This window comes from Danio rerio, chromosome 9, assembly GCF_052040795.2.
Source record: "Danio rerio strain M-AB ecotype USA chromosome 9, GRCz13ab, whole genome shotgun sequence".
In the NCBI taxonomy this organism is placed as follows: domain Eukaryota; kingdom Metazoa; phylum Chordata; class Actinopteri; order Cypriniformes; family Danionidae; genus Danio; species Danio rerio.
In genome coordinates, this window is record NC_141029.1 from 55,196,580 (window position 1) to 55,212,492 (window position 15,913).

Below are 15,913 nucleotides of genomic sequence, written 5' to 3' on the forward strand. Positions count from 1 at the left end.
GACAAAATGTAAAACAAAGAAAGACACTTTGTACTTTCTTTTAAAATAATATCCACTGAAAAGGCTGTTCCTCCAGTTAAGTTTATTCTGCATCATCATATTTCAGTGTATGAAAATACACTGAATATTATATTAATATATTAATATGTCATGCTGCATATTAATAATAATAGCAATAAAGCTCAGAGTTTTTACCTCCAGAGAAGTTGAGGCTCATTTCCTGAGATGCTTCTGATGCCCCGAGTGCAACGTATCTGCGGCTTTCTTCACACCTGTAAATAATAAATACAGATGGTCAAAGTTCAGAGGTCATGAGGTCAGTAATCAGACGCGGCCATCGCACTTTCCGAAGGAAAAAGCAAAAAAACTGAGCCAGAGCAACTGCATGAAGATTTCTAAAATCATCCTGGCCTCAAATATTGTAACTGAGTGTTTTAATTTAACACTGATTCGGGTGTATCTGAATCCCTGCAGACAGTCGGTCAGAACTGTTTACTGTCATCTATTCAAAGAAATTCACTCAGACTCCATTTCTCAGTTGAACATTTACTGATGATAAGTTGTGGTTTTCTGAAACAATACAAAAATAATCTCACATAAGCAATTATATAATTAACAATTACAACATCAATAACAATACTTATAATTATAAAACATGAATACAAATTGCAGTAACCGCATCATATGAATGGAAACATTTAGAGCAGTTGTTCCCTAACTGTCCGCAAGAGGGCGCCAATAGATCACTAAACGTGGCTGAGGCACATTTTCCAATGAAATAATAATCAACATGTATATGTAGTAAATAACTCGACAAAACGATTACATTTGTACATGTAAAGTGTTAAAATTACATGCATTAGGCATACTGCATATGAAAACAAGTTTAATTATCAACTATTATAAGTTACAACTTCAAATTCGGCCATTAGACGCTATTGCGTTATGGCGCTATGGCGCATTTCACCCGCGATCTAAAATAAGGAGACATTTACATCAACAAAACCAAATACACTTACTTTCTGTGCACGCACAACTATATACATCATTGGTTGTGTTAATCTGCATGCAACGTGAGCAGATAAGCAGACAACTTTGACTTTGTAGCGATTTCAGTTCGGCTCTTTGTCTGCTCTGCACACCTGCTTCTCTTCCTTCTCTAAGTCCCGCCCATTAAAGTGACGATGCACTTGCGTATCAGTCAGCAAGAGAATGTTCCAGAAGCCTTTTGAACAGCCGCCCCCGAATTCAATAATTGAATTCGCACATTTACAAAAGGTTCTTTCCTTAAAGTGGATCAATCTTTAACAAGGGTTGGCAGCTTAACTAAACGTGCTACTGGTCGGGTATATGTTTTCCTTCCAACTTGTACAGTGGCTGATCTTACTCTGTCATCAGCTCCTGGATGTACTTGCTCGATTTTCCCCACTGGCCATAGAGCTCGAGGGAGCTGAGGATCGACAATCATCACTACTTCGCCAACCTGCAGGTTTTCCTTTTCTGCTTTCCATTTCTGCCGAACTTGGAGATTGGGCAGGTAGTACTTAATAAAATGCCTCCAGAAGTGGTCTGCTAACAGCTGGCTGTGTCTCCAACGGCGTCGGCTTATCACTCCTGAGTCCTGATACACCACCTGGGGCAGTGAGGCATCTCTGCGGCCAATGAGGAAGCAGTTGGGAGTGATTGGATCTACATCAGAAATGTCTGATGATGTGTAGCTGAGCGGTTTTGAGTTAAGTATCCCTTCAATCTCAGTTAAGACTGTCCTTAAAACTTCCTCCGTCACAGTCTGTGCCCCTAGTGTAACTTGGAGAGCAGCTTTAATTGAACGTATTTCTCTCTCCCAGCATCCCCCGAAGTGGGGTGCTCCCGGTGGATTGAAGACAAACTTAATTTGTTGGGAGGCAAGATGACTTTGGAGCTCACTGTGCAAGGCGCCAAGAGATTCCTTCAACTCTCGTTCTCCACCTTTGAAGTTAGTGCCTTGATCACTTAGTAACTCGTATGGCTTTCCTCGTCGAGCGATAAAACGTCTTAAGGCCATTAGGAATGAATCAGAATCTATACTGGCCAACAGATCTATATACACTGCCCTGGTCGTGAGGCACTTGAATATTATGCCCCACCTCTTCTCATTTCTCCTTCCGATCTTAATCAGGTAAGGTCCAAAGCAATCCATCCCTGTTGAGAAGAAGGCAGGTTTATAGAGCTGTTGTCTTGCAAGTGGCAAGTCTGCCATCAGGGGAACTTCTGGTTTCCCTTTCCATCTACGACACTCTGCACATTGATGCTGATGTCTCCGAACTGCTTCACGTCCTCGTAGCACCCAATATGTTCTCCTCATCTCTGCGAACACTCGTTCTGATCCAGGGTGATGTAGCTTCTCATCATAATCCTTAATAATGAGTTTAGTTACAGGATGGTGGGAGTCAAGGACTATGGGGTGAGTACAGTCCAGCTCTGCTTCTGTGCGATGTCTTAAACGGCCACCTACCCGAATGAGACCAGTGGTAGGGTCAAGTTCGGGAGAGAGAGAAGCCAATCGGCTTGTACCTGATACTGGTTTCCCGGACTTTAGTTGGGCCATCTCAGTAGGGAAGGATTCAGTTTGGATTTGACAAAGAACAAGTTGTTCCAGTTGTCTTTGTTCATCAGCACATGTAATGTTGGCCGCCCCGTATAGCTGCTGATTACACGCTTTTATGAACTCAGTCATTGTCTCATACTGCTGTGGATTTGGCAAGGGTGTGACTGTAATTGCTCCACAAAACACAGCTGGCCTTAGTTCGTGCTGCTGCTCTTCAGCAAGCAAGGATGGCTGCTCTGGCCAAGTCTCCACAGGCAGCTTAAGAAATGAGGGGCCTTGATTCCACTGGTCACATTTGACTAGGTCACACAGCTTTTTTCCTCTTGTGATACTATCCGCAGGATTGTCCTCTGATCGTATGTATTGCCAGCTTGCAGAAGCTGTGAGTTCTTGAATTTCAGCTATTCGTGTTCCCACAAACACCTTGTAACGACAAGAACTTGACAATAACCAGGTAAGTACAGTCGTGGAGTCTGACCAGAGGGTTAAGGAACAGATGGGTAATGTGAGCTCTGTGACTAAGACCTTGGAGAGCTGGGCACCACTTAGAGCTGCACACAGTTCAAGGCGAGGTATAGACTGTTGCTTTCGGGGGGCAACACGTGACCTGGCTGCTAGAAAGGCAACTTCAACCTGTCCTTCTGTGCTTTCTGTCCTCAAATAGGCCACAGACCCATAAGCCTTCTCCGACGCGTCACAGAATACATGTACATCTCGTCTGCTAGTTGGTACATCCATGTCTGGACTGGAGTAGCATCTTGGCAGTGTTATCTTGTCTAGCTCACACAACTCCTTCTCCCATGAATTCCATAAACTGAGCAGATCTTCAGGCAGTTGTGGATCGTCCCAATCACGCTTTTTATCCCATAGACGCTGCACTAGTATTTTCGCTCTTGTGGTGTAGGGGATAATATAGCCAAGGGGATCGTATTGGCTGGCCAGGATAGAATAAATGCTGCGCATGGTTACTTTAGTACAGTTCACTTCCCTGTGCTTGTAGTGCAAAGTGTCTGACTGACAGCGCCAGAGCAGTCCCAGGGTAGATTCTTGGGTATCTTGCAGTCCCTGACTAAGCCAGAGCTCACAGTTATTCGATCTTATATCACAGGGAAGGTGGGCGACCACTGTTGGACAATTGCTGGCCCACTGACGCAGTTCAAAGCCTCCTTCATTCAATAGGGAACAGAGCTGATCAACAAGATCTTTGGCTCCATCTTTGGAGGGGAGACTGTAAAGACAGTTGTCAACATAGAATGACTTTTCGATCACTTCCCTCACCTGATCTCCGGGTTGACTGTGGTCTTGTACGTGTTTTTGGAGAGCAAATGTGGCACAGCAGGGACTGCATGTAGTCCCAAAGGGAAGTACCTGCCACTCGTACACTTCTGGGGCTTGATCTACAGCAATGTCTCTCCACAAGAACCGAAGCAAGGATTTGTCTCCCGGAAGCAGCCTCACCTGATGAAACATCCCTCGTATGTCGCTACTCAGAGCTGTTGAGTGTTCTCGGAAACGTAGTAACACTGCTAGCAAGGTGGGGCTCAAAGTGGGACCTGGTAGTAGCAGCTTATTCAAATTTTGTCCCTCATACTGAAATGAGCAATTGTACACAACACGATTCTTGCCATTGTGGGTGACCATATGGTGAGGGATGTACCATGATTCTTGTGATTTCTCAGCTTCACCTGGTTGTAGTTTCTCCACATAACCAGCATTCTTGAGTCTCTCAATTTCAGCTTTGTAAGCACATGCCTGATCAGGTGTTTTCATCAGCTTACGTTCAATGCTTCTGAGCTGTGGCAGTACAGCTTCTTTAGGCATGTGCAGAGTCGGCATATGTTGTACACGCAGCAGTGGTGTTGCATATCGCATAATTCCATCCACATTAACTCTTACAGTTTTCTCTTGTAGGAGCCGGATAGCCTCATGATCAAGTTTTGACCGGGTCACTACTTTCTCATTGCGGTATGGGATTACGTCCATCTGCCATAGCCTTTCTACTTGGGCAAACAGTTCAGCATTATGAGGTATAGCGGTGAAGAGGCATTGGTGAGTATTGCGGCCATGCTTAATCTCGTGTGTTGGGCCTTGTAGTGTCCAGCCTAGTCGAGTTCGTACAGCAGCAGGTCCACCTGGAGGGCCTAGACGAACAGGCTCAATTGGGGTCACCAAGTGTGGACAATCTGAGCCAATGAGCAGTACAGGTTGGACTCTGTCTATTTGCTGCAAGGGTAGCCCTGCTAAATGGCAGTACCTCTTTTGGAGGGAAGCAACGGGGTGAGATTGTTCTGCCAGTCCAAGTCTTTCTGCTGTAAAGGCACCTTGAATGGAGAATTTTTTGTGTTTGTTACTGACAGGGGACACTGTGAATGAGACTGCCGCCCCGTGAAGAACCTGTTGGTCCTGCCTCACCGTCCGCAGTATTAGGTCCTCTGGCTGCCCTTTCAGATTTAATTCCTGTGCTGCGGTATGGAGCAGGATGGTCCTCTCCGACCCGTCGTCCAAAACAGCATATGCCTCAATGGATTTGTCTCCATTGGTAATGATGACTTTGCTCACCTTCAGAAGTACTTTACGGCTATAAACTGGGCGATCAACATACAGGACATCCTTGGTGGTGTTAACTAGACAGGAGTTCTCTTTCGTAGCTGTTTCAGTGGAATCTACAGTCCTTTCATTAACATCATGCAATATGCATAGGTGTCTCCTGTTGCAAGTCTTACAGGGGGATTTCAGGGTGCATTTCGAGGCATGATGGCTGCGTCCGCAACACCAACATCGATTGTTTTTCCGAATCCAGGACTCTTTCTGCTCTTTGGTAAGGTCTTTGAAATTAGCACACCCATTCAAGAAGTGATTGGTATTGTCACAGTAGGGGCAATATGCACTTAACCGCCCTTTAAACCTGGCAGATTTAGGTGTCACCTCTGAGGCTTGTGGTTGACTTGTTCTCCCACTCATGGGTTTCTCTGTGCCTAGCAGGATGGTTGTGGGTTTCCTGGCAGCCTTAGGATTACGATACTCCAGCCTTTTCTTGTTGCTGGGGCCTGGTGTGAAACCTGAAGTTTTGACGCCATCATCCTGAACTTGTAGCTCATACTCTAGCCAGTTAGAGAAATCGATGAGGGTTGGTATAGCTACTCTCATAGGGTGTATATATCTCTTGAAGCTAGTTCTCAGCTCATGAGGGAGTTTGCTTTGCAGTCTTGAAACATGTGACCCACAGTCCAATTCAACATTACCTTCAGGACCCAGCTGTTCTAGCATGCTCACCAGAGAACGCACTCGAAGCGCAAACAGCTTGAAAGCTTCAACATCTCCAGTTCTGATATTGGGGCCATCCATGACCTCAGCGATGTTCTGCAGGACCAGCTTGTGTGGCTGACCATACATGTTGATGAGAGCTTGCATAGTGTCCGTATAAGGGTGTGTTGAGTTGCAATATGAATCCGCTACCAGCAATGCCTCCTCTAACTGTAGATGATCTGTGAGGATTTGATATCGGAAACGTTCAGATGCATCACTGGGTAGGAGATTCTCTAAAGCCATGCGCAACCTTGAAAACTCTCGTGGATCCGATGTTGATAAGAACGGAATAGAAGGCTTAGGTCCTCGGTATGTTCTCTCTTGAGAGTATGGCACTGCAGATGGAGGCACAATCCTTGAACGCTGCATATGGTAGGATTGTCGTTGGTCTGAGTGTGAGGGATAATTCTCTCTGGGCTCATAGTAGTGGATGGGTTCACTATGTGGATGAGGCTGAAGATGAGGAGCTAGTCTTGGATTAGGGGTACGATACCTTGGCAGTGCTTGGGGCTGCTCTACTGGTAAAGGTGAGACAGTGCAATCTCTCATCTGCTCTGTTATCTGCTTAATCTGCCCAGAGGGGTACTGGGGGAAATCGCTGCTTTGTGTGGGGGACAGAGGCTGGCTATGAACTGTTTCTGGTACGTCAGGGCGAGGAGCTGGTAACCGAGCGACTGGCTTATGCTGAATGGCTACGTTTGAGGCTAGCTGCTGGATCTCTCGTTTCATTACAATATTCTCCTCTTTAAGACCCCTTAATACACTTAAAATCTCTGGCATTTGTCGGATGCAGCTACGAAGCTCATCATTCTCTCGTTGCATCTCCTCCCAGGCTGACTGCTGCGACTGATGATACTTTTCATCCTCTTCTCTCGGTGTACTTTGCCATTCATCCTGTAGCACCAGATCACTGGTTGGTGAACGCTGACTTATAGGTGTGAAGGCATGAGACTCACGTTCAGTAGACAATGGAGCATATTCTGCATTAACTTCTTCATCACTTGAATATGTAAGTTGCTGGCATCCCCTCTCAGATCCAGTCATACGTACTTGGAAGTCTGCTAGATATGCAGGAGGCTTTATATGTCTTCTGGGGCGAACAGCTGGAGGCTCTTGCTGTGAACAGGATGACATATCTGCAGTTATTCAGCCTCCGGCTCGAAGGACCACTTTGTAACTGAGTGTTTTAATTTAACACTGATTCGGGTGTATCTGAATCCCTGCAGACAGTCGGTCAGAACTGTTTACTGTCATCTATTCAAAGAAATTCACTCAGACTCCATTTCTCAGTTGAACATTTACTGATGATAAGTTGTGGTTTTCTGAAACAATACAAAAATAATCTCACATAAGCAATTATATAATTAACAATTACAACATCAATAACAATACTTATAATTATAAAACATGAATACAAATTGCAGTAACCGCATCATATGAATGGAAACATTTAGAGCAGTTGTTCCCTAACTGTCCGCAAGAGGGCGCCAATAGATCACTAAACGTGGCTGAGGCACATTTTCCAATGAAATAATAATCAACATGTATATGTAGTAAATAACTCGACAAAACGATTACATTTGTACATGTAAAGTGTTAAAATTACATGCATTAGGCATACTGCATATGAAAACAAGTTTAATTATCAACTATTATAAGTTACAACTTCAAATTCGGCCATTAGACGCTATTGCGTTATGGCGCTATGGCGCATTTCACCCGCGATCTAAAATAAGGAGACATTTACATCAACAAAACCAAATACACTTACTTTCTGTGCACGCACAACTATATACATCATTGGTTGTGTTAATCTGCATGCAACGTGAGCAGATAAGCAGACAACTTTGACTTTGTAGCGATTTCAGTTCGGCTCTTTGTCTGCTCTGCACACCTGCTTCTCTTCCTTCTCTAAGTCCCGCCCATTAAAGTGACGATGCACTTGCGTATCAGTCAGCAAGAGAATGTTCCAGAAGCCTTTTGAACAAATATAGTTCAAGTTAAAGAGACTGCAAAAGGCTGAAATAGCATGAATGCCATTGAAACAGAAATGCAAAAAACTCAGTGGATTCCCTGAAAACACACATGCATTCATACACACACACACACACACACACACACACAGACAGAATCTCTCGACTGCAATCAATTATTTAGGAGAAAATGTGTGAAATCTCCTCTGTAACCGTGATCGCATTTAAAAATTCAGCAGGTTTGTGGATCAAAGTCCTTCTTCCAAAACAGGACGGACAAGATGCACCATATGCGCAGGTTTGAGGAGAAAAGGGAAATGTTTTAGCAGCTCTTACTGTCACAAATCTAGGTTACAGAGCTGGAAAATGTCATGATGTCATATGATGTTTCCTGTTAAATATTAAAGGCTGAATAAGTTATTAAAATGAATAATTATTAAATTTAAATTGTGCTCTTGTATTTGTAGTGCAAAATAATTAATGCTTAGGACAATGTTTAAACTAATACAATAAAAAAAAATCATATTAGCATACACCGGTAACAATTTTTGTGAATTACACATGCTTTACCGTAGGACAGTAATGGTGGAATGTTAGTGTATTTTAAATGTGAAAATGACAATATATTGTACAGTAAAGATTAGGGGTGCAACGATTCAATCTACTTACGGTTAGGTATGCATCACTGTTTCAATACGATACAGTATGTGCTACATTTAGAAAAAAAAGGCTTTTCTGAAAAATTCTGAACACTTGCAATGCTGAACGAGGAAACATAATATCAACAATAAAAACAACAGAAATGTACTGTAAATCAACTGACATTAAATTACAGAAATGTACTGTAAAACAACGGCCATTAAATTACAGAAATGTATTGTAAAATAACTGACATTAAATTACAGAAATGTACTGTAAAACAACGGACATTAAATTACAGAAAATTACTGTAAAACAACAGACATTAAATTACAGAAATGTACTGTAAAATAACTGACATTAAATTACAGAAATGTACTGTAAAATACCTGACATTAAATTACAGAAATGTACTGTAAAATAACTGACATTAAATTACAGAAATGTACTGTAAAACAACGGACCTTAAATTACAGAAAATTACTGTAAAACAACTGACATTAAACTACAGAAGTGTACTATAAAACAACGGACATTAAATTACAGAAAATTACTGTAAAATAACTGACATTAAATTACAGAAATGTACTGTAAAACAACGGACATTAAATTACAGAAAATTACTGTAAAACAACGGCCATTAAACTACAGAAGTGTACTATAAAACAACGGACAATAAATTACAGAAAATTACTGTAAAACAACTGACATTAAACTACAGAAGTGTACTATAAAACAACGGACATTAAATTACAGAAAATTGCTGTAAAATAACTGACATTAAATTACAGAAATGTACTGTAAAACAACGGACATTAAATTACAGAAAATTACTGTAAAACAACTGACATTAAATTACAGAAGTGTACTATAAAACAACGGACATTAAATTACAGAAAATTACTGTAAAACAACGGACATTAAATTACAGAAATGTACTGTAAAACAACAGCCATAACATTACAGAAATTTACTTAAATTTAAAATTTCTGGTTAATTTCCCAGCTGCCGTAAATAAACCGTAATTCTTTTTTTTTTACAGTGTAGCTTCAAATGATACAATACATGTTTGTTTGTTTTTTTGTATACAACTCGAGGGGAAATTTTCTAATATTTATGTATTTTCCAATACATAACACACATTAGAAAATTGAAAATAAAATAAAAAAAGGTTTAGCATATTAAAATCAATTTACTGATCATCTGTGTTATCACATGCGTCGAAGGGTTAAAAGGGTATTCATTTTTTTACTTTATTTATTCAGCGATTCCTCCGCGAACCACAGTTTGAAACTTAATCTGTTTGGTTAAATTCAGCCCATATCAATTGTTTGTAACCACTTACTGTAAAAAATTAAAATAAAAACTGTAAATGCCATGAATAATTTTTTTCAGTGGTTTATTAAAAAACCTTCTACGGGTTAAAAATGATTATTTCGGTGAGTGTGCATTCGCTGCTGTTTGTGAACTGTGAGTTCTCTCTTCATACTCCATGGCCTGTTAAACAGAGGTTCAGCTGGTAAACGGGTGCAAATAAAGGAGAATATTTTGTGGGTGTCTAAAGGGACAAACTAATGAACAGCTGCTCGTGTCCGGATCATTAAATGTCAGACCTCTGGGGTGTATGTGTGAGTGTGTGTGTGTGTGTGTCTGTCTGTCCCGCCTCCTCAACCACACCCTGCAGACGCCCCACACGGGGACAAAGAGCCACCTCATTCACACCCCTTTCTGGACAATTAAAGCGTGACAGTCCACACACACATATACATACACACGCTTCACGCACGGCTGAACTCAGACTTCAATATCAGCAGAGGAATTGTAAATGAAGATTATAAACATTTTGTTAAATAAAAAAACAAAGGCTCAGCTGGTGTGATTGAGGATAGAGGTGTTCACATCTGCCCTAAATAATGAAGAAATAGCTGATGTTTCAGCCCATGATAAGAAAATCATATTAAAACTGTATTAATCTTGCAGGAAAAAACATCTTTAATTTACATTTAATTTCTTGCATATATATTTTTTAATATTTAAGAAAAAATATAAATTTTAGGCGAAATAAATCATATTTAATTATTTAATCCATCCAAATGTTTTAATTTAAAAAAAAAAGAACAAATTATATTTATTTTAAGGAAAATAACACTTCTTTTCAGACTTTGACAATTTTTAAAACAATTCAGTAATTTGTTTTTACTTTTAAGGAAAATTATTGTACAATGATTACTTTAAAGTGACGATGAATTAAACATTGTCATAAATTAAAAATAAATAAATAAATTAGCATAAATTCAGTTGAAAATTCATAACTTCAGAATACAGTGAGTGACAGTTCAAAATGACACTGCTGACGCATGTGGCGCTGCCACAGGACAAAGGCATTATTGAAATGTTTTCAGTATGGATGCTCCGATTAGGACTTTTGCAGCTGATACTGATTACCAATTCTTTTTCACGGTGCCGATTCGGATTCTTCAAGCTTTATATATCTGTGCCATAGCTTAAGCGCAATTACCCTTTAAATATGACATCTCGTCTTACCTAAGATAATAAATTGAGGATGTTGCATACATGTAATAGTCAGAAGCGCAGCTTTACAAAAAAATAGATAAAATAGATAAAAATGGTAATAAAAATGACTAACAATGCAATTTGGAAACGTAGCTCATGTGTTGTAGCACTGCTAGTGCATAACTCGGGCGCGCATGTGCATCTTCCCCTGCTTGTAAACTCATAAACAAACACTTGTGTTCAGTTCATGAAATCGGCCAGATCAATGAGTACCAATCGATTCCTCAAATGTAATTATCGGCCGATACAGATCTCCGGCAGATCAATCGGAGCATTCCTAGTTAGTGACACTGCAGTTTGTGACACTGCCACCAGAGGCGACAAAGGAATGAGATGCGAACCCACAGAAATATACAGTAGCTGTAATTACCCTGCTACTTGTAAATAAAGATGAAATAATGAAACAAAGCAATACAATTCCTTCATAAATCATTAAAAAATTGTTAACAAGCTTTATTATCATGGTAAACTAGATAATTCATTTTGGAAATGAAAACTAAAGAAATAAAAGACGACTAAAATTAAAGTACAAACATAAATAAATAAATAATTAAATAAATAAAGCAGTGTTTTAGCCTAAATATAGAGATGTACAGGGTTTGTTATTTTAAGTGACAGCACCAAGACAGCTAACACATAAGCTTTTTCAGTATCTCTGAATATTTTATGCATGAACTTGTTTCTTTATTACACAAACAAGAATTCAAGATGATAATAAGAGAAAATAAGCCAAATTCACAATATCAGTATCATCTAAACATTTGGTAAAACCCAAACTTATTTTGATTTTAGTGATTTTTTTTATTATTAAATATAATCACAATATAGTATTTTAACAAAAAATGTTCAAAAGTGAAACATATAAAAATATTGTTTACTTTCTACCAAAAAGGCACAAATGCAACATATTCTCACACAAAAAACACTGTCGTTTGCAGCTCTGGAAACAGCGGGTGTCATTCATAAATTAATCATAAACCTTATGTTAATTACTTCATAAACGCATGCATATTAACCACTTCTGCGGATGTGCTAATGATGCTGGTAGAAGCGACTTGATTATAATTTTGTATAATGATGTGAGATGAAGTCAGTTTCTCATAATTTACCAACCATTGCTTCATTAGTTTCCCTCTGACATACAAAAATTAATGAAAAATATCAGCAATAACAGAAAAACACCACCAAAAACACTGCAAGCCAGAGAACAAAGAAGATTATGGATAATGAGATTCATAATTAATTCTATCAACAAACTAAAGATTAATAATTCAGATATTTGACACTATCTGAATTGTCATAATGTGATTACTGCTAATTTTATTATTACGGTAGCACTACTCAAATTCATTTCAATTCAAGTTTATTTGTATAGCCATTTTCACAATCATTATAATTTTTTAAGCAGCTTTACAAAAGGTTATGTGGAATATACCAGGGAGTTAGATTTACATCTGACTTACAAGACTAATAAAAGCAAAAATGAAGAATAAAGGGTTAAATTATCACAAAAAAGATATAAAATGCAAAAAGCTAGAAAAAATATGAAGATAATGAAAACAAATAAATTTGTACTTAATATAATAAATTAAATTTAATTAAAATAAATTAAAATTAAATTAAAATACCTAAATTAAATAAAAAAAATAAAATAAAATTAAACAATTACATGAAATTTTTTTTTTAATTTTAATAAAAAATAAAATGAAATAAAAAATAAGTTAATTTAAATTAATAAATTAAATTAAACAATTACATTTAAATATAAAAATGTAAAAAAAATTAAATAAAACAAAAAGATCTAGAAATTATTTAAATTATTAAGTCAAATTAAACAATAACAATAAAAATTGTAAATAAAAAACAATAACAAATGAAATAAATACATTTTAATTACTAAATTAAACAATTAAATATAAAAATAAAAAATGAATTCAAATTAAATTAAATCAATAAAAAAAACAAAAATGTAAATACAATTTTAAAAAAATAAATAAATTTTAATTATTAAATTCAATTAAACAATTAAATTACAAATAAAATGTAAATAAAAAAATTACATTTAATACATTTAATTTAATACAGATACAATTGGTGGCCAGTTCATCAAAAATGTTTGACAGCACTTTGATGATATTTTGCTAATACAAGTCTTAAATTTACTGCAATAAAGCTCTGAAAATATATAGTGGATTAATAATTATATAGAAACCAAGTGCATGTCCATTGTTGTTGACCTGGGTCAGAGTGCTGTTGAACATTGACTAAGCTGAAGGCTTTGACATACAGGAGTGTCAAGCATGTTTGCTCAGCAAGCCGGTCCTGTTTGACACATCTGAGCACATTCCAAAGTTCATACAACCAAATCGCAGATTCAGCACAATAAATCAAGAAATACAGACATATGAAGCTACAGCATGAGTTAAAGACAACATTAGCCTTTAAAGATTTGATGTAATGCAGTATACACTAGATCTACTGTCAGGACACAGTTAACCAGGCCTGAAAATCAAGACATAGTTGAAGATTATTTGGTCCTTTTTTCTGTTTTAAATATTTCCTTGATGATGTTTAACAGAGGAAGGATTTTTCCACAGTATTTCCTATAATATTTTTTCCTCTGGAGAAGGTCTTATTTTTTATTTGAGCTAGAATAAAAGCAGTTTTACAGTTTTTATATTATTATTAATGTTATTAGCCCACTTTTTTTGATGGCTACAGAACAAACCAATGTTAAACAAAAGCCCCTTTCACACAGTGATACCGGTAAATATCTGGAAAATTTCCGGAACGACTTTACCGGTATATTCAAAAAAGCTCTGTTCACACAGGCGAGGACGTTACGGAAATTTTCCGGAAAACAGCATTCACACATCCATTCCAAAATACCGGTAAATTCTGACATCATTGACCACAAATGAGCTTTAAACGGCTGCGCTTGTATTTGTAAACATTTGACTAAATTACAAACTCTGTGGATGATCAATATTGTGAACAACTTTCGCAGGATCACTTTCGCATGTCGAGATGTTCATAATATGTGCGTGTGCGGCGCTCACAGGCTGCTTCACAGGCACATGCAAAGCTTGAAGGTAAACAAACAACGGCTTATCATAAGCATCTCATCGATGATTATTTACACAGTTGGCATAAAGAACAACATATAAACGTGATCTGACTAACTTCTAGCAGCTAAATGTGTCTAGAAAAATATTCAAAGGCTTTTATTCTCATAAACCGCGCGGACGTAAATGCGTCTGACTGTTCTGATTGGCTAAAGCAGACGTCTCACGTCAGCACGTTCTAGACGTGCACGCGCTTATTACGGCAATCTTCCTTCTGCATTCACACAGCGCAGCATTCCGGCAAATAGCCGGTAATGTTACAACTTCTCTTTCCGGAAAATAGCCAGAACGAATTTACCGGTATTTTCAAAAAGGACCTAATTACCATAACTTGGCTATTTAGCCTTTAAATGTCACTTTACCCTGACTAGTAGTATCTTGAAGAATATCTAGTCAAATATTATGTGCTGTCATCAGGACAAAGAGAAAAGAAATCAGTTATTAGAAATGAGATATTAAAACTATTATGTTTAGAAATGTGTTAAAAAAAATCTTTTCTCCGTTAAACAAAAACTGGGGGAAAATATACAAGAGGGCTAATAATTCTCACTTCAACTGAATACACTCAACGGCCACTTTATTAGGTACACCTTACTAATATCAAGGTGGACCCCCTTTTGCCATCAGAACTGTCTTAATCCTTCATGGCACAGATTCAACAAGAAACTGGAAATATTCCTTAGAGATTTTGCTCCATATTGACATGATAGCATCATGCAGTTGCTGCAGATTTGTCGGCTGCACATCCATGATGCAAAACCCCCGTTCCATTACATCCCAAAGGTGCTCAATTGGATTGAGCTCTGGTGACTGTGGAGGCCATTTGAGTACAGTGAACTCATTGTCATGTTCAAGAAACCAGTCTGAGATGATTCACGCTTTATGACATGGTGCGTTATCCTGCTGGAAGTAGCCATCAGAAGATGAGTACACTGTGCTCATAAAGGGATGGACATGGTCAGCAACAATACTCAAGTAGGCTGTGCCTTTCTATCAGCTGGAACCAGTCTGGCCATTCTCCTCTGGCATCAACAAGGCATATGCACCCACAGAACTGCCGCTCACTGGATATTTCCTCTTTTTCAGACCATTCTCTGTAAACCCTAGAGATGGTTGTGCGTGAAAATCCCAGTAGATCAGCAGTTTCTGAAATACTCAGACCAGCCCGTCTGCCACCAACAACCATGCCACATTTGCAGTATTGTGATTACGGCTCTAAAATATATTCTTTTTAAATGGGTAAAAAAAAAATCCCTTTTGAACACCATATATTTTATTTTAACATTTAAAATATTTTGGAACAAAAAACACGTCAGGATAAATTGTTTATTATCTGCTGTCTTCATTTGTTTCAAAAACAGATTTTTTTTACAATTTAAAACGGCATGTGTTGATATCCTTTTTGCCGAAGATACTGTTGTCCTAAAAAGAAAATAAAAAAAATCGTACACATACCTTAGGAACGGTTTTGCTGAAAATTTTGACGGTTTCAAAACCTTGACTTTTCCAAACCGCGGTATACCTTGAAAATGCCTACTGTTGCATGCTTAGATACGGTCAAAGTCACTTAAATTCCCTTTCTTCCCCATTCTGATGCTCACTTTGAACTGCAGCAGATCGTCTTGACCATGTCTACATGCCTAAATACATTGAGTTGCTGCCATGTGATTGGCTGATTAGAAAATTGTGTTAACGAGCAGTTGGACAGG

The 15,913-nt window shown here is 38.3% G+C and overlaps 2 protein-coding genes and 1 long non-coding RNA gene across 4 annotated transcripts in view; all 3 read right to left on the reverse strand.

The window, feature by feature from the left end:
• Nucleotides 1-15,913, reverse strand: part of LOC147835447 (uncharacterized) — a 479,758-nt gene that overhangs the window by 86,893 nt on the left and 376,952 nt on the right. The window lies entirely within an intron of this gene.
• The window catches only part of map3k13 (mitogen-activated protein kinase kinase kinase 13), a 120,005-nt gene that overhangs the window by 76,243 nt on the left and 27,849 nt on the right, over nucleotides 1-15,913 (reverse strand). For both annotated transcript variants that reach the window (XM_087268467.1, XM_087268465.1), the window contains exon 2: nucleotides 196-272. The gene's annotated coding sequence lies outside the window, so the exon portion shown is untranslated. The remainder of the gene's footprint in view (nucleotides 1-195; nucleotides 273-15,913) is intronic.
• Nucleotides 531-7,817, reverse strand: LOC147842461 (uncharacterized). The gene is made up of 2 exons (XM_087268442.1): nucleotides 7,665-7,817; nucleotides 531-7,215 (listed from the first exon to the last, which is right to left on the reverse strand). The coding sequence occupies exon 2, from the start codon at nucleotides 7,025-7,027 to the stop codon at nucleotides 1,298-1,300; it is 5,730 nt and encodes a 1,909-aa protein (XP_087124568.1). The 5' UTR covers nucleotides 7,028-7,215; nucleotides 7,665-7,817; the 3' UTR covers nucleotides 531-1,297.